A 20,385-nucleotide genomic window follows, 5' to 3' on the forward strand; every position below is an offset into this window, starting at 1 on the left:
GGGACTGTGGATGTTCTTTGGGCATAAAACATATATTGAATTGAACTGGCGCGGTCTAAAGGACTCCTCTATTCTGGGTCATTCTCTAGCTAGAGGACTCCTGATATCCAGGATTGATAAGTATAATTTTTGTCTTTATATTTTGTTGTCTGGTACTGTCTTTTTTTAACTGTCGTTCTGCTTTAAGTGCTGCCTGTCTTCCCAGCAGCCTACTTGGTGGTTAACGTGCAGATGATTGTTGACACATCAACTAGGATTAAGGGGCAGGGCAATTTGTGACTGTTGTTGTTTTGGTAATCAGTGGATGTATTAGAGGGGGAGTGGTTTCTCCTCTCCTAGGCAATTCGTACCGACTAGGAGGTATGGTCTTCACCTTTGCAAGGCAATTAGCAATTAGTATTAGTTCTCCAGTCTCCCCTGTTTCCTCAGCGGCAGCTGAAACCGATGATCTCGTTGCAAAACTAAGACCATCACCGAAACAAAGACGGTTCTGCAGAGTTGTTTGAGGTAGGAAAGAGAGGAAGGCTCCACACCACTCTCTCACTTGAGTATCTTACCTAGTTATTTTCAGACGTGTGTGTTTTTTTTATACCTGTTCACTCATCTCACTGTAAGCTGTCCAGATCCTCCCCACCCCTTGGCTGCAACCCTTCAAATTTAGTGTACCCTGTGTGCACAACCCATGTGGAATTCCTGGTCTCTGCCGATCTGCTGTCAAAAACGCGGAGTTCATCTCAGCCTATTGTGCCCTTCAGTCCCTTGACTTTTTGGCCCTGACGGAGACATGGATCCCCACAGAGAATACTGCTACTCCAGCTGCTCTCTTCATCTGACTACGTTTTCTCTCATAGTCTGAGAGATTCTGGTGGTGGCACAGGGCTACTCATTTCTCGTGGAGGTTTTTTATTTTCTCCCTCGCTCATCTACTCATTTGAATGCCATGCTGTCACTGTAACTTGTGCACTCAAGATTGACATTGTTGTCATCTTTCATCATCAATGAGCTTGACACCTTGATAAACTAATTTCCTGACAATGGTCACAGCTCTTTGTACTTGGCGACTTCAACCTCCCGACATCTGCCTTCAAATAATTTATTTCTTACTCTTTCTTTCCCCTTCTTGCCTCTTCTGACCTCACCCTTTCCCAGTCCCCTTCCATTCACAAGGCAGGTAATACGCTTGACCTCATCTTTACTAGAGGCTGTTCGGCACTCCCTTCCTGCTTCGTGGCTGAGTGACTAATTGCGAGCTTACAGAACAAGGTTGCGGGCAGCTGAGCGAAAATGGAGGAAAACAAAACTTCCAGAGGACCTATCAACCTTTCACTCCCTCCTCTCTACCTTCTCTACCTCTGTATCCACTGCCAAAGCCGCGTTATATCACTCTAAATGTCAAGCTTCTGCCTCTAACCCTAGGAAACTATTTACCATCTACTTGGTCACCTCCCTGATCAAGGCCCTTCTCACCCGAGTTGTAGAAACATCTCAAGGATGATCAATGGAAACAGGATAAACCTGAGCTCAATTTCTAGTCTCATAGCAAAGGGTCTGAATACTTATGTAACTAAGGTATTTCTGTTATTTCAACAAATTGGGTATTGTGTGTAGATTGATGTGGTAATTTTTTTATTTAACCCATTTTAGAAGGCTGTAATGTAACAAAATGCGGGAAAAGTCAAGGGGCCTGAAAACGTTCCGAATGCACTGTATTTTTTATTTATTTTTATTTTTTATTTAACCTTTATTTAACCAGGTAGGCAAATTGAGAACACGTTCTCATTTACAATTGCGACCTGGCCAAGATAAAGCAAAGCAGTTCGACACATACAACAACACATAGTTACACATGGAGTAAAACAAACATATAGTCAATAATACAGTGAAAAAATAAGTCTATATACAATGTGAGCAAGTGAGGTGAGATAAGGGAGGTGAAGGCAAACAAATATATGTATAAATAAATAAAAATATAAAAAGGCCATGGAGGCGAAGTGAATACAACACAGCAAGTAAATAAAAACTAAAAACACTGGAATGGTTGGTTTGCAATGGAAGAAAGCGCAAAGTAGAGACAGAAATAATGGGGTGCAAAGGAGCAAAATAAATAAATAAATAAAACAGTAGGTAAAGAGGTAGTTGTTTGGGCTAAATTATAGATGGGCTATGTACAGGTGCAGTAATCTATGAGCTGCTCTGACAGCTGGTGCTTAAAGCTAGTGAGGGAGATAAGTGTTTCCAGTTTCAGAGATTTTTGTAGTTCGTTCCAGTCATTGGCAGCAGAGAACTGGAAGGAGAGGCGTCCAAAGGAAGAATTGGTTTTGGGGGTGACTAGAGAGATATACCTGCTGGAGCGCGTGCTACAGGTAGTGCTGCTATGGTGACCAGCGAGCTGAGATAAGGGGGGACTTTACCTAGCAGGGTCTTGAGATGACCTGGAACCAGTGGGTTTGGCGACGAGTATGAAGCGAGGCCAGCCAACGAGAGTGTACAGGTCGCAGTGGTGGGTAGTATATGGGGCTTTGGTGACAAAACGGATGGCACTGTGATAGACTGCATCCAATTTATTGAGTAGGGTTTTGGAGGCTATTTTGTAAATGACATCACCGAAGTCGAGGATGGTAGGATGGTCAGTTTTACAAGGGTATGTTTGGCAGCATGAGTAAAGGATGCTTTGTTGCGGAATAGGAAGCCAATTCTAGATTTGACTTTGGATTGGAGATGTTTGATGTGAGTCTGGAAGGAGAGTTTACAGTCTAACCAGACACCTAGGTATTTGTAGTTGTCCACATATTCTAAGTCAGAGCCGTCCAGAGAGTGATGTTGGACAGGCGGGCAGGTGCAGCAGCGATCGGTTGAAGAGCATGCATTTAGTTTTACTTGTATTTAAGAGCAATTGGAGGCCACGGAAGGAGAGTGTTATGGCATTGAAGCTCGCCTGGAGGGTTGTTAACACAGTGTCAAAAGAAGGGCCAGAAGTATACAGAATAGTGTCGTCTGCGTAGAGGTGGATCAGAGAATCACCAGCAGCAAGAGCGACATCATTGATGTATACAGAGAAGAGAGTCGGTCCAAGAATTGAACCCTGTGGCACCCCCATAGAGACTGCCAGAGGCCCGGACAACAGACCCTCCGATTTGACACACTGACTCGATCAGAGAAGTAGTTGGTGAACCAGGCGAGCAATCATTAGAGAAACCAAGGCTGTCGAGTCTGCCGATGAGGATGTGTGTGATTGACAGAGTCAAAAGCCTTGGCCAGGTCAATGAATACGGCTGCACAGTATTGTTTCCTATCGATGGCGGTTAAGATATCGTTATAGACCTTGAGCGTGGCTGAGGTGCACCCATGACCAGCTCTGAAAACCAGATTGCATAGCGGAGAAGGTATGGTGGGATTCGAAATGGTCGGTAATCTGTTTGTTGACTTGGCTTTCGAAGACCTTAGAAAGGCAGGGTAGGATAGATATAGACTGTAGCTGTTAGGGTCAAGAGTGTCCGCCCCCTTTGAAGAGGGGATAACCGCAGCTGCTTTCCAATCTTTGGGAATCTCAGACGACACGAAAGAGAGGTTTGAAGAGGCTAGTAATAGGGGTGGCCACAATTTCAGCAGATAGTTTAGAAAGAAAGGGTCCAGATTATCTAGCCCGTGCTGATTTGTAAGGTCCAGATTTTGCAGCTCTTTTAGAACATCAGCTGACTGTATTTGGGAGAAAGAGAAATGGGGAAGGCTTGGGCGAGTAGCAGAGGGGAGGGCAGTGCTGTTGTCGGGGTAGGGGGTAGCCAGGTGGAAAGCATTGCCAGCCCGAGAAAAAAATGCTTATTTGAAATTCTCAATTATAGTGGATTTGTCGGTGGTGACAGTGGTTCCCCTATCTTCAGAGCGGTTGGAAGCTGGGAGGAGGTGTTCTTATTCTCCATGGACTTTACGGGTGCCAGAACTTTTTGAATTTGTGGTTGCAGGAAGCAAATTTCTGCTTGAAAAAGCTAGCCTGGCTGTTCTAACTGCCTGTGTATAATTGGTTTCTGGCTTCCCTGAAAAGTTGCATATCACGGGGGCTGTTCGATGCTAATGCAGAACGCCATAGGATGTTTTTCTGTTGGTTAAGGGCAGTCAGGTCAGGAGAGACCAAGGGCTATATCTGATCCTGTTCTAAATTTCTTGAATGGGGCATGCTTATTCAAGATGGTGAGGAAGGCATTTAAAAAAATGTCCAGGCATCCTCTACTGACGGGATGAGATCAATATCCTTCCAGGATACCCCGCCAGGTCGATTAGAAAGCCTGCTCGCTGAAGTGTTTAGGAGCGTTTGACAGTGATGAGTGGAGTCGTTTGACCGCTGACCCATTACGGATGCAGGCAATGAGGCAGTGACGCTGAGAGATCTTGGTTGAAAACAGCAGAGGTGTATTTGGAGGGCAAGTTTGTTAGGATGATATCTATGAGGGTACCCGTGTTTACGGAATTGGGGTGGTACCTGGTAGGTTCATTGATAATTTGTGTGAGATTGAGGGCATCAAGCTTAGATTGTAGGGTGGCTGGGGTGTTGAGCATGTCAAATTTAGGTCGCCTAGCAGCACGAGCTCTGAAAATAGATGGGGGGCAAATCAGTTCACAATAGTGTCCAGAGCACAGCTGGGGCAGAGGGTGGTCTATAGCAGGCGGCAATGGTGAGAGACTTGTTTTTAGAGAGGTGGATTTTAAAAGTAGAAGTCAAATTGTTTTAGGAACAGACCTGGATAGTAAAACAGAACTCTGCAGGCAATCTTTGCAGTAGATTGCAACACCGCCCCCTTTGGCCGTTCTATCTTGTCTGAAAATCTTGTAATTGGGGATGAAAATGTCTGAATTTTTGGTGGTCTTTCTAAGCCAGGATTCAGACACGGCTAAAACATCCGGGTTGGCAGAGTGTGCTAAAGCAGTGAACAAAACAAACTTAGGGAGGAGGCTTCTAATTTTAACATGCATGAAGCCAAGGCTATTACGGTTACAGAAGTCATCAAAAGAGAGCGCCTGGGGAATAGGAGTGGAGCTAGGTACTGCAGGGCCTGGATTCACCTCTACATCACCAGAGGAACAGAGGAGGAGTAGGATAAGGGTACGGCTAAAAGCTATGAGAATTGGTCGTCTAGAGCTACTAGAGCAGAGAGTAAAAGGAAGTTTATGGGGGCGATAAAATAGCTTAAAGGAATAATGTACAGACAAAGGTATGGTAGGATGTGAATACAGTGGAGGTAAACCTAGGTATTGAGTGATGATGAGAGAGATATTGTCTCTAGAAACATCATTGAAACCAGGTGATGTCATCGCATATGTGGGTGGTGGAACTGAGAGGTTGGATATGGTATAGTGAGCAGGGCTAGAGTCTCTACAGTGAAATAAGCCAATAAACACTAACCAGAACAACAATGGACAAGGCATATTTACATTAAGGAGAGGCATGCTTAATCGAGTGATCAATAAGGGTCCAGTGAGTAGAGGTTGGTTGGGGTCACGGCGATCCAGACAGTAGGCCGGGTAGAGGCTATCGGTAGCAAGATAGCATAGGATGGARGTCTAATTGTAGATACCTCGTGCGTTTCCGTCGGTAGGTTAGTGGGGTTCCGTGTGGTAGAGGGGATCAATCCAAATTGGCAAAATAGATATAGTGGCCCAAGAAAAAAAAATAAAAAAAAATAATAATAATAATAATTGTCCGATATGATTATTCAGATAGCAGCCGATAAGACAGCTAACGATTAGCGGGCCCCAGATGAGCGTTCAGGTAACGTCGGGACGGGGGTGCCAGTTGGATAACTCCCTCGGGCAGATAACATTGCTCAGTATATTTGGTTGGGAACCATTGTCGGACAGCAATATTCTAGCCTTGTCTCAGATTTTTAGGCAGATTTAAGTCAGGACTGAGGCTGGATCATTTAGGAACACTCAACACCTCTTGGAAAGCCTTGGGCATTCAATGTATATAATTGTTCCGCTGAAAAATCAAACTATGCCAGGGTTAGGTATTCAGAAAACTGAGGCAGGGTTTCCTCTACCTTTTTACTGAGGCTTTGCTCCTTTCATTTTTCTTTTGATCCTGAAACTCACTTTACCGGTGACAAGCATACCCATAACATGATGCTTCCACCACAAAACTTTAAAATGCTCTTTCTGTATCTTTCTTTTCTCTATCTCTATCTTTTTCTCTCACTATTTATCTATCTCATCGTTGTTAGTAGCGCTACATCCTCTGGTTTTCCTCTAGTCTAACTTATTGTTAGTCACTTACCGACATTACCATGCAATATCAATCTTATGTCGGGGACGACATGCCCCAAGACTGTTCAGCTCTCTTACTGAATAATTCAATATCCATTATCCAAATTTAAATGTTCATTAACATTCAGTATTTATAACACAAGGTTTCTCCCCCGGTGTTAGTTTAAATCAACTGACGTTTGTTTTCTATCTGCTTCCAAGTGGTTATTGTGAAAGGGGGCATAATATGGTAATATTGACAATAATAGGAATAAAAAGAAAGGATAGACAGTTTATTCATTGTAGCTTCTGGGTGTGTAAATATATTTTCTCTGGTTATTTGAGTAGACTGTCTATTCAAATCAGTAGGTGTTCTGTAGGACTGAATTCAAAGGATTTGTAGTTTCTTTGGGTTGAGCCAGGGTGAATTAAATATACTGTATTTATTTTGGACTTTTGAAGGATTTCATGTCCTTACCAGGACTTGTCTTGGAAATGAATTGATCCCACATTAAACAGTACATTTGGTTAACATACAGTATTTTTTTCCAAACTTTTTTTGTCTCCTATTTTCTTGAAGCTGTAATCAGCATGTCACATTCATAAATGTCTGTCACAATGTCACTCAAAGAGCAGAAGGTACTGTACAGTCTTTCACATCAGTTGCATTGATGTTTTTGAAAGAGCATTTCTCAGTACATTTTTTATTTCTTTGAACAAATGAGCCTTTGAAACCAAAAAGACAAAATTGGTCAGTTGCTATTGAAGGCCTCAGGGAATGAGTTGGCCATTTATTTTCTCAATTGAATTTAATAACCACTATATTAGTTCTTATATGCAAAGGAAATAAACACATGAAAATGCAGTGCACTGAACATTCCTCTCTTAAGAGTCTTCTAAACTCTACATAACAGATGGCCTGGAAAGTGCTCATCTCAACAGAGACTCCTTTTGAGGTTTAAAAACACCCTTTAACTTGCCCAGCTTACAGTGATGAGGTTGGTGTTTGTGTTTTACCTCGCAATCAGGTAAAGTGGACCCTAAAACTAAAAGTCTTTTTTTTTCAGAGAGAATTGCATGGATAAACGGACCATTAAACACTATTTCCGAACGTTTTCACCTGAGTTCCGGAGGCAGCGAGAGGCCATTAGAAGAAACCCACTGGGCACGTACTGGTTGACTCATAGTTGCAGTGCCATGAGATGGGCGGTGTTTGGGACTACTTCATTGGTTTCATTGAACAAGGCTCAAGCTCAAACAAGTGCACCTGAAATGCTCTATTTGGAAGTAAACAAATACTATTTGAACCCAGGTCTAGCAGAGAGAAAAACCAAAACCACCAGGTTGTCAGAACCCTGTATGGGAGAGTGTGTGTGTGCGTGCCTGCGAGGGATCATGGGTAACCGAGTCACCACCAACACTAATGATTGCTGACAGCAGGCGGTTGCTTCGGATTGCGTAAATGCGGAGGGCAAAAAAAATTGGCAAATTGGGCGTAATCAACCCACCTCATCACCTACCTAATCAGACAGTTACTCTTTCTGCGGGACACATCGCTCCTTCCCTGCCCCCCTACGGCGAGTGACACTTATGAGTAAATACATCCCACTGCTCTCCCTATGAATGAATGCATACCTGATCCATTCTTGATAGCTCCGCTCGGCTTTTAGGTTGTATTTATTCTTGCTTGTTTTTGAGTCTCTAGCTCCACTGCTCTTCAATGTGTGTGCTCGAGTGTTGAGCGAGATGCCCGTTAATTCGCTTTTTACTAGGATAGTCATCGGGATGGATGATGGTTTATTCGTGGTTCATTCAGCTGGTTCGGGGTTATACTGTCCTTTCCATTTAGTTTTGATCTGCTGTGTGTGTCTGCGTGCGTGCACATTTGTATGCATTCTCATGTGTGTGTGTGTGTGTGTTTGTTGCTGTGACTGTGTCTGTGTCTCTTTTACCCAGTGGTCAATAGATCCCCTAGCTCTTTATTTTCATGGCGTACAGATCAATAACAGGGAACCAACACACTTAACGCAGACCGACAGAATCCATATGGCCTTGGCTGACCAGCCCAGCAGTAGTGTTACTAACACATTGTGTGACCGCTCTAGTCGTCCCCCCCCCCCCAATTAATGCTAAAACAGAATCCATATGGCCTTAGCTGACCAGGCCAGCAGTAGTGTTACTAACACATTCTGCGACCTCTCTAGTTTTCTCCCACCCACAGGCTTTTGTTTTGTTGAGCTGTCCATTCATTTTAGCAACAAGTGTCCTCTAGCAAGGACATGTCTTTTCTCCTTGTCAGAGAACAACCACCCTCCATTTTTATCTTCACTTACTGACATGGAAAAGGAGAAAATAATTGAGTCTGTTTTTATCTACATTTCCTGAGATTTAAAGTGTAAACGCTTCTTTAAGGCATGTGTTGCTGTTATTTGCTAGGAGTAACACTTCTTAAACATTTCTTTCAGATAAAAAATACAGATTGTCCTGGAAAAATCTGAGATAAGTGATCGGAAATAGCAGTTGTCCGCTTATCTTACTAAAACTTAAAAATCCTGACTTATCTGCTGTTGTCACGTGTGCTCCCTCTCTGGCCTCTAGGTCACCAGGCTGCTCGTTATGGTGCACACCTGTCACCATTGTGACGCGCACCTGCGCATCATCAGACTCACCTGGACCCATCACTTCCCTGATTACCTTCCCTATATATGTCACTCCCTTTGGTTCCGTCCCCAGGCGTTATTGTTTCTGTGTCATTGCTGTACGTTGTTCGTGGTTTCTTGTTTTGGATTGTTACTTTTATTTATTAAAACACTCCCCCCCTCAGCGCACTCGTTATAGCAGTCCTCAACTGGTCAGAAGTAGTCGACTTTAAAGGGAATAGGGTGCCATTTGGTACACCAAGTTTGTCTGTGACATGACTACCTGACCATTGTTTCTATTGGTTATTATAGGACATGACCTCATGTAGCCACAGGCAGTGACTGGCATTTTACTAGGTATGCTAGTATGGCTTCCGTATCCTCCCAAGAAACACTGAAAACAACACATTCCATGTACTGTCCTTTTGTACAATACCGTCGATATGCCAGCCAGACCTGGGTTTAAGTAGCATTTGTTTTCAATTAAATACTTTGAGAGCTTGATTGGGCATTGCCGAGAGTGCCAAGTAGGTTAGGGTTTGCAATTATGCCATTGGTTCCAATCAAGGACAGAAAGAAAACAAGTACTATCCACGTCATGGACATGAGAAATATAAGATTGTCTTGCCTTGTTTCAATTATTGCGCAGGCATCCGTGAACTTTTCTGTCACTCCATATTGGCTGCCAGAAATAGAGATGAGGAACATTTTATTTTCGTTTTCTCTCCGGGTTGTTTTCCTTCACTTCTTTTTGCTCTTTTGCTCTCTGCCTGTCTGGGCTCAGTCGTGTGGCGTGCTCTGAACTTTGCTCTTCTGAGCCTCTGAGCTTTTATGAAAATCCCTTCTGTTGAATCACCCACTGTGAGAAGACAGCCGACTCTTTTCCCATGCTCGTCCACCGTCCACGTGTTGCTGTCAGAGAGAGAGAGAGAGAGACAGCAAGGTTGAGAGAGAGAGTGCGTGTGTCGTGTGTACACTACCTGTATCCACAATGCAACAGGACAGGGAAGATGGGTATATTTCCAGAATAAAGAAATCTTTCTACCTAGATGCTTTTGATATTCAACAGTTTTCAGTATTATTTTTAATTTGACAGTGACATTGCTGCTTTTGTACCATACATTTGCTCATCCTTCTATTTCGCATTAACACTGATCGAGTAAGTCTTTAGGTGTAGATTTTCCTTGCTGTTATTCCGTTTTTGAGTAAGTCCATTCAACCTTGAACATGACCATATTTGCTTTTGTGTTAACAACTCCTACCACCATCTAGCATCCACACCATTGTGCAGCCTAAGCTAAGGGCTTAATCCCAAATTGCTCCCTATTTAACCTAACCCATAGGGCTCCGGTCAAAAGTAGTGCACTACTATATAGGGAATATGGTGACATTTGGGACAATCCAAGCTCTCTCTTCAGAAGTGAAGCCATGTCCTGGGGATTCAAAGGGTAACTAAGATCAAAGAAGACAAAAGGAGCGGAAGTCTTTTCTCAGCTTTCCTGCCAGTCTCTCGGTAGGCCGAATGGTCAGCTTCCGTTTCTTTAATCTTCGGGGCCACAGGTCCTTTTGAGGAGAAGAGAGATATGTGCAATCATAATAGCAGTCTTTCCGCAATGGACACACCGACACACACACAAGCTCTGTTATTCTCTCCTGCCTGTCGGATCTGACGCCCACCTGGAGCAAAGATCGCCCCTTACTGTGAAGAGGATCGACCCTGAAAAACGTTTCTGAAATACTTCTGGGACTGTGGTGCGGACTAAAAAATACCACCAACTGGTGATAAGAGACTGAAAGCTGGAGTTCACTTCTTCACTTTTCAAACGTGCTGTCGCTGTTGATGTGTCTTTCAGAAACGGTGTTTTTGTCACAAGTTTCTCCCTGATGAAAAATTAAGGTTTAAATGGCCAATGTGTGTGGCGTTAAAATTGGTCGTTTTTTTGTGGGTTTTTTTTGTATTTTGCTTCATCTTTGAGCAAAGGACCTGGATCTGGAGTGTTTTTTTTTAAAGCAAGAAAGGCATTTTGATATCTAACCAACACTTTGATATACAGTGTCAAGAAAAAGTATGTGAACCCTTTGGAATTACCTGGATTTCTGCATAAATTGGTCATCAAATTTGATTTGATCTTCATCTAAATCACAACAATAGACACACAGTCTGCTTAAACTAATAACACACTAATTATTGTATTGTTCTTGTCTATATTGAATACATAATTTCAACATTCACAGTGTAGGTTAGAAAAGGTATATGTGAACCCCAAGGCTAATGACTTCTCCAAAAGCTAATTGGAGTCAGGAGTCAGCTAACCTGGAGTCCAATCAATGAGACGAGATTGGAGATGTTGGTTAGAGCTGACTTGCCCTATAAAAACACAAATTTGAGTTTGCTATTCACAAGAAGCATTGCCTGATGTGAATCATGCCTCGAACAAAAGAGATCGCAGAAGACCTAAGATTAAGAATTGTTGACTTGCATAGCTGGAAAGGGTTACAAAAGTATCTCTTTTGTAACCCTTGATGTCCATCAGTCCAAGGTAAGACAAATTGTCTATAAATGGAGAAAGTTCAGCACTGTTGCTACTCTCCCTAGGAGTGGCTGTCCTGCAAAGATGACTGCAAGAGCACAGCGCAGAATGTTCAATGAGGTTAAGAAGAATCCTAGTGTCAGCTTAAGACTTACAGAAATCTCTGGAACATGCTAACATTTCTGTTGACGAGTCTACGATACGTAAAACATCAAACAAGAATGGTGTTCATGGGAGGACACCACGGAAGAAGCCACTGCTATCCAAAAAAAACATTGCTGCACGTCTGAAGTTTGCAAAAGTGCACCTGGATGTTCCACAGCGCTACTGGCAAAATATTCTGTGGACAGATGAAACTACAGTTGAGTTATTTGGAAGGAACACACAACACTATGTGTGGAGAAAAAAAGGCACAGCACACCAACATCAAAACCTCATCCCAACTGTAAAGTATGGTGGAGGGAGCATCATGGTTTGGGGCTGCTTTACTACCTCAGGGCCTGGACAGCTTGCTATCATCGACTGAAAAATGAATTCCCAACTTTATCAAGACATTTTGCAGGAGAATGTAAGGCTATCTGTCCGCCAATTGAAGCTCAACAGAAGTTGGGTGATGCAACAGCACAACGACCCAAAACACAGAAGTAAATCAACAACAGAATGGCTTCAACAGAAGAAAATACGCGTTCTGGAGTGGCCCAGTCCTGATCTCAACCCAATTTGAGATGCTGTGGCATGACCTCGAGAGCAGTTCACAACAGACATCCCAAGAATATTGCTGAACTGAAACAGTTCTGTAAAGGGAATTGTCCAAAATTCCTCCTGACCGTTGTGCAGATCTGATTGCTGACAAAGGAGGGTCAACCAGTTAATAAATCCAAGGGTTCACATACTTTTTCCACCCTGCACTGTGAATGTTTACACGATGTGTTCAATAAAGACATGAAAACGTATAATTGTTTGTGTGTTATTAGTTTAACCTCTAATTCCTCCCAAACCCGGATCCGGGAGCACCCCCCACAGTAAAAAAGCTGACTAGCATAGCCTAGCATAGCGTCACAAGTAAATACTAGCATCTAAATATCATTAAATCACAAGTCCAAGACACCAGATGAAAGATACACATCTTGTGAATCCAGCCATAATTTCTGATTTTTAAAATGTTTTACAGGGAAGACACAATATGTAAATCTATTAGCTAACCACGTTAGCAAAAACACCACTTTTTTTACTCCACCACTTTTTTACTCCATCAGTAGCCATCACTAATTCGACCAAATAAAGATATAAAATAGCACTAACCAAGAAACAACTTATAAGATGACAGTCTGATAACATATTTATTGTATAGGCATATGTTTTTTTAGAAAAATGTGCATATTTCAGGTATAAATCACAGTTCTACATTGCAGCTGCAATCTGAAATAGTGCCGAAGAATACTGCCAGAATAATTACAGAGACCAACGTCAAATACCTAATTACTCATCTTAAAACATTTCTGAAAAATACACAGCGTACAGCAAATGAAAGCCCAACATCTTGTGAATCCAGCCAATATGTCAGATTTTTTAAGTGTTTTACAGCGGAAAACACAATATAGCATTATATTAGCTTAGCACAATAGCCAGAAACACAAGCAATTTACCAGCAGCACAGGTTAGGATCGTAACAATACAGCAAAAGATATATAATTTTTGACTAACCTTGATATACTTCGTCAGATGACAGTCCTGTAACATCATATTACACAATGCATATAGGTTTTGTTCGAAAATGTGCATATTTAGCAGCACAAATCGTGGTTATACAATGTAAGTGTGCAACAGGTCATGCATTCTGTCCGGCGCCATCTTGGAAAGGCACATAAGTTTACGATTATTTATCGATAGATTGACTAAAAAATACAGGTTGGACAGCAAATGAAAGATTGCATTAGTTATTTTAATGCAACCGCTGAGTTAGATTTTTAAATAACGTTACTAGACATACAGTGTGCGTTACAGCCAGACTAGTGCGCCAATAACGGGCGGACAAATGCGTTTACATTTTTCCACAAAAACGGAATAACATCATAAATAGTTCTTACTTTTGGACGAGCTTCCATCAGAATATCTTGGGCAAGGTGTCCTTTGTCCAAAAAGATCGTTGCTTGGTTGTAAAACGTTGTCTTCAACTTCGGAATTAGAGCAAACAATAGCTATGTGGCCAACAAATTCCCAAATCCCCAAAACGCAATACTAGGAAATTCCGAAAATAGCAATATACTCGCATAAACTGATATAACCGGTTTAAAATACTTCGTTATGATGTTTCTAACACCTATATCGAATTAAATTACAGACGGATATAGGTAAGGCCGATAACTGAGCGTTCAAAATGCCATCTGAGTCTTGCTTTGCGCAGTGACGAACGAGAAAAGAGAGCGGCACTTCGTTCCATGGGCTTTTATAAGCTCTCAGAGACTACGTAGACATCTCATTCCACTTCTCATTGGGTACTGACATCCAGGGAAGCGGGGTGCAGTTCATGTGCGACCATGTACAACATACAGAGCTTTAAAACTGATGTTGAGAACGATAGCCTCGGTTTTCAGACCTTCGCAGTTCCTGTCATGGGATTCGCTGCCAAAGAGTTCTGGTTCACCCCAGCACTATTCAAACGGTTTTAGAAGACTAGAATTGGTTTTATCCGGATGAGTATAGATGAATGGCAGGTAATTGGTACGAGCCCGGAGAGAAGGTTGAGTAGGATCGAGCAGCTTTATTTGGGGAATGATAGATATGTCCCAAGTGTTGAAGAACAGAGACGCCGTTATGTTCAATAGTCGTCAAAGAGAGTCTTGTAAGCGGGGGGGTGCCTTGCGTCGTATTGTTGGACGATAGAGAAGATCCAGATCAAATTTTATGGACGAACTTTACTGCGAGAAATTCACAGGGTATTTTACCCCAATAGGGTTCGATAACATTTTTGCTTTGCCACTCTATGTCGTGGACCTGATAACATACAGCTTCTTTACCAGCTCACTAAAGCACTACACCACACACACACACAGGCACGACACACACACACTATACACAGCCCAACACACGACTCACCACACACACACACACAACACACACACACACACACACGCAACACACACACACACACACACAACACACCACACTCATTAAAGCTAATGCAGCTAGGTGATGTGGAAGAAGGAAACAGGCTGAAGCTTCATTTATCTTCTCCAAAGGAAGGAGAGACAGCTCTCTTTGCTCTCCCTTGAATAATAACTGCAGAGCGCACTTCACAACCTAATTAGCTTCAGTTGTCTGGCTGATCGAGTGGCAGGGGAATTTGCCTCTTTATCAGCAGACGCCACACAGTGTCCAGACAGCTCGCCTCACAGGGTTGAACGAGAATTGAACTAATATTACCCCCCCCCCCGCCTCCCTCCCTCACCTCCAGGTGGTCAAGATGATGATCATTGTGGTGGTGACCTTCGCCCTCTGCTGGCTGCCGTACCACGTCTACTTCATCGTGACGGGGCTCAACAAGGCTCTGATGAGGTGGAAGTCTATCCAACAGGTCTACCTGTCAGTGATGTGGCTGGCCATGAGCTCCACCATGTACAATCCCATCATCTACTGCTGCCTGAACAGCAGGTAAGGAGAATACACACGTGTGCAGACAGCTAGGCAAGCAGAAATGGGAGCATGCACGGGCGGAGGCACATACACACATTTTCATGGTCGATGGTTGAAAAGGGCGTGGAAAGAATATGCTGTTGGCCTGCCTCTGTATAGGTTCATAACAATCCTTGAAAAACAACTGAAGTGCAGAATCTCCTATCGGAATATCCTGTAATCCTCTGAACAGAGCACACGAGAGATGTGCTTCAACAAAGGTCCAGGCAATGGCAACCCTGATAATAGGTCCTTTTGTGATGTTCATGCCCTCTTGAAAATGCAAAAAAAAAAAAACATATTAGGTATTTTAGGACTGAGGCTTGAAAGTAAAGTTACTTCAAGGACATCACTGAGAAATGCTGAAAGAGACCTGGAAATCAAAGCATAATTTCAATTGGTTGCCATTGCATGCTTTCTGAACATGTTCTTTAAGCCACTCGGTGCTTAGGCGGGTAGTTCGGTACCTGTGTGACTCATTCTTTCTGCAAACAGGAACAATGCAGGTACAGAACCTGGAGGTATGACGTCAGGTGTAGTCATATAAGACCCTCTCAGTGTCACCTCGTGTACGCACACAAAAACCCTCCCACAAACCTACACACACGTACTGTATCTGTATTTCCATGGTCAATGAATCCTAATGGCATGAAAAGAGCATAGAAGTTGTATATCCATCTTGACAAGCTCTATGCCTTAGTCTGTCCTTTGCCCGGCCTCGGGAATCTCATAACCATATTAAACACAGAGCAAGACCTCCTTGAAGAAGCTTCAGTGCTCTGAATCCAGACTCTGAGCATTGATGAACGCTAGCTTGTGAATGAAGCTCCCCAGTGCACTTAGGTACACACAGGCAATTATCTAAAGCACATAGCACTCTTACCATCGACACAATCAGGCTATTCAGGAAGGATGTGCTGTGTGGTATGTGTGGTTGCTTTTCCCCATTCATGATGTGAATATATAAAAACGACAAGTAAATCCTTCTTGGCTATTATAAGTAAGCCTTGTCCGAGCCAAAATCTCACGTTTTGGTAGAGTTTGAAGTATACCCCTGGACAGGACTCTATATTACAAATGTTTTATTTTATGTATTTATTTAAGTACTGTATTTTGTTGTTTATTATCTGGGTCATTAGTTGACTTTTAAATTGATGGAGAACACAGGGCTGTGTATGTTGCAGTCGATTAGGTTTAGTTTCCTGTTTTAATTGTTTATTTGTTGCTGTGTACTTTCGGTTGAGGTTTTATGTCATTATACGACTCTTCAACCTCACTGCACTGTACACATTGGTATGTCATTTGTTTGCTGCTGCCTTTATGAAAATCAGATCATTATATGAAACCTGGGTTGTGTTCAGTAGGTAGAAAACGTTTTGAAATGTAGTGACACTGGTGCTGTCTTACTTGAACTCGTCCAATAAGAACACAGAATTTCCTTTTCTGTTGGAAAACATTTTACAAACAGCGTGGCCTTGAACACTACCCCGTTCGCAAAATCAAATGTCATTCACACCCCCGCCCCCCCTCTCTATACACCCCTTTTTCCCCCCAGGTTCCGGGCTGGCTTCAAGCGGGCATTCCGCTGGTGCCCCTTCGTCCAGGTGTCCAGCTATGATGAGCTGGAGCTGAGGGCCACCCGCCTCCACCCGGCCCGCCAGAGCAGCATGTACACCCTGTCCCGCATGGATACCTCCGTGGTAGTGGCGTATGACCCTGTAGACGGAACAAACAACCAGAACCAGGCCAGGAAGAAGAGCTACGTCAACCAGAGAATGGAAAACGGGCTTGGTTGCAATGGGAACGGGGCCAAGGCTAAGGCAGGCTGCGCCCCCAATGCTGAGGCTGAGGACTTCTCCTAAAGGAGGCCATACTGGATGCAGACACACACTCAGGCATGAGCAAACACACAGGCATGTGTTCACACACGCAAGCATGTATAGAGTGGTAACATATACTGGGTACAGTACATGCAAAGACAGGTAGACATTGCAAACATACATACATGCTGTCCCTGTCAATACACACACATGCAAACACACACTTTTCAAAGAGTTCAGAGAATATCGCTGAAAACACATTTTAGATGAGAAGCAGGAATTAATTGTCAAATATAACCATCAGATAGCATATTGTTGTACGGTCTGTAATACTATGAACATCACTGAAGTGTACTGTATATAAAAACATGCATAAGAAAATAAGATTTACAAAAAATGCCTGGTCAAGTAACATCCTGAATGCAATGGCTACTGAGTGTTTAAAACATTATGAATACCTGCTCTTTCCATGACATAGACTGACCAGGTGAAAGATATGATCCCTTATTGATCCACTTCAATCAGTGTAGATGAAAGGGAGGAGAAAGGTTAAAGAAGGATTTTTCTGGGTTTTTCACGCTCAGCGTTTCCCGTGTGTATCAAGAATGGTCCACCACCCAAAGGACATCTAGCCACCTTGACACAACTGTGGGAAGCATCGAAGTCAACATGAGCCACCATCCCTGTAGAATGCGTTCCGACACCTTGAGACACCCAGATTCCATGCCCCGATGAATTGAGGCAATTCAATATTAGGAAGGTGTTCTTGATGTTTTGTACACTCAGCTTCAGAAGTATTGGGACAGTGAAAATGTGTTTGTTGTTTTGGCTCTGTACACCAGCACTTTGGATTTTAAATGATATGAGGTTAACGTGCAGACTGTCAGCTTTAATTTAAGGGTATGTTCATCCATATCGAGTGAACCGTTTAGACATTACAGCACTTTTAGATTATCTCTGCTACAGTAGATACCAGAGAGAGAACATTTTCTGGAGCAACCTATATATTTAGGTAGTGTGTCCGTAGTTACCATTTGTAGCAGTGGGTTTTAGCTGTAGTCTTATGTCATGTATAGAATGACTGGTCCCAGTTTAAACAAACCACAACTTATAAAGACTTCATATAGCATACTGAGGTGCAGACTGTCAGCTTTAATTCGAGGGTATTTCCATCCATATCGGGCGAACTGTTTAGAAATTACAGCACTGTTTGATTATGCACAAATACCATACCCCTCAAAAATGCTAACCTCCCCTGTTATTGTATTGGTGAGAGGCTAGCATGTCTTGGGGTATGATATTTGTGCGTCTCTTAAACTTTCTCACTCATCGTTATTCACGATTCATTCAGGATTATCCATAATCATGGTAGCATCCACATTCATGTATAAGTGTTTAGAAACGTATTCTTAGTGACGATAATAGTGACTCCAAAAGGACACAATACATTACATTGGGCACAAAACAATCTGAAACACCACCAAAACACAACACAACCAAAAGAGTCTCATCTCTATAGAGCTGCTGCCTATGCTGTCTGACAAAATCACTATTTTGTAGTTCTTCAAAGTAAATGAGGCATACTTTTATGACTGCTGAATACCAACTATCAATCACTTAGATCATCTATTTTCAGGTAGATACCTCCGAAGCAACAGCTACTCTATATCCCCTCATGATTGCACATTCTTCTCTGTCTTCAGTAGCAGGCTTAAAAGAAACAGAGCGGACAAGTAGCTGAGCAATGGCTTATGGTCATTGTAGTTAATTACCACCTTTTATGCGCTAAACTATGTAGAATATTGGCATTTTGGAAACTACAACTCCCTACTATATTGCACAGTTCAGGCTAGATCTTATTTATCTTTAGAGAAACTGTGGAATGTGCACATTGAGCTCACAGAAAACCTCAGAAATAAATGGAATTCAAATAATTTAACTGACTTTGGTCAATTAGTGGTTTTAGAAACGGAAAAAGTATCTACATTTCGGTTATTCTCTCAGCACTACAAATACTAAACTTAAGTAAATTTTTCCCAATGCTTTTGGTCCCCTAAAATGGGGGGGGGGTATGTACTGTACAAGAAGTGCTATAATTTCTAAACGATTCACCTGATATAGATGAAAATACCCCCAAATGAAAGCTGATAGACTGCATTTTAACAACATTGTCATTGTATAATTTCAAATCCAAAGTGCTGGCGTACACAGCCAAAACAACAACAAATGTGTCACTGTCCCAATAGTTTTGGAGCTCACTGTATATAACATATTGCATATTATGAAATACCGTATACATTTGAAACAATGTACAGAGTTCATGTGAAGAGCTACAACAGCGACCGCATTCTACGTCATCAATGTATTGTTTACGCAATAATGTTGGCCAGTACTCCATTTACAATGATGTGCTGGGGGGAAACAGGCAGAATACATGCCTCGCTGACGACTGTTCTTCTGTATGCACGGTCCTCATTGAGCTGAATGATCCGTTCTCATCACACACACACACACACACACACACACACACACACACAACACACACAACACAACAACACACACCACACACACACACCACACACACACACACACACACACACACACACACACACACACACACACACACAAACACTCCAACACTGTGGGAAATTTACAATTAACATGTCATGGAGGGGCCCATTAAAATCAGGACACCTTAGGAGTACACCTAAACATTCCTCCTTTGATCTTTTGCTTACGGAGCTATGATTGGAACACTGGGCTTGCCGTGTTAGTTTCTGGGTCATGCTATTGTAAACTGTATAGGCTAGACTACCGTGTGCCAGATCATCATGTGACGCTCTAACATCAGCACATTTGATTGACCTGTGTTTTCTGGAGCAACCGATATCTTTAGGTAGTGTGTCCGTAGTTACCATTTGTGGCTTTTAGCTGTGTCTTACGTAATGTATAGAATGACTTGTCCTAGTTTAAACAAACTACAACTTATAAAGGCTTCATATGGCATACATATGGTTTTCGTAAGCACTGCACAGATTCTACATGTCAAGTCTTATGTCATGTAGTTACATCATGTATAGAATGACCAAAGTATCCGTCTATCCCTCCATTATGCCCCAGTTGTAACCTCTATAGCCACTTAGTGATTTCCAATGGAAAACACTGTTGATTAAACTCGCCAGTAAGAAATATCTTTGTTAATTGAGTTTTGATGGCATTCCATCGCTGCAGTGAATCTGGTTTGATTACCTAATGGTCCCTCAAACTTTTTCCCATAGTCCCGTGTGTGTGCGTGTGCAAGTGTGTGTCCTTGTGTGTGAGTGCGTGTGAGAGTGCACGTTTGTGTGTGTGGCGCGTGTTAGGTGTTAGTGTGGTATGCACATTGTTTTCCTCCATAGTCCTACATGGTCACCATTAGACCACCATTGGCAACAAAGCAAACTAACGATTACACAACTGTGCACATAAATAACTAGCTAATTGTTTATA

General features: G+C 42.5%; 1 protein-coding gene across 1 annotated transcript in view; it reads left to right on the top strand.

Annotated features, from left to right (window-relative positions):
• Positions 1–19,407, top strand: part of tacr3a (tachykinin receptor 3a) — a 34,551-nt gene extending 15,144 nt beyond the window's left edge. The window contains exons 4-5 of the mRNA XM_024147390.2: positions 14,859–15,055; positions 16,632–19,407. Of these exons, the coding sequence (XP_024003158.1) occupies positions 14,859–15,055; positions 16,632–16,938 (504 nt within the window). The 3' untranslated portion in view covers positions 16,939–19,407. The remainder of the gene's footprint in view (positions 1–14,858; positions 15,056–16,631) is intronic.
• The last annotated feature ends 978 nt before the right edge of the window (positions 19,408–20,385 follow it).

The sequence above is a fragment of the Salvelinus sp. IW2-2015 genome, linkage group LG13, assembly GCF_002910315.2.
Source record: "Salvelinus sp. IW2-2015 linkage group LG13, ASM291031v2, whole genome shotgun sequence".
In the NCBI taxonomy this organism is placed as follows: domain Eukaryota; kingdom Metazoa; phylum Chordata; class Actinopteri; order Salmoniformes; family Salmonidae; genus Salvelinus; species Salvelinus sp. IW2-2015.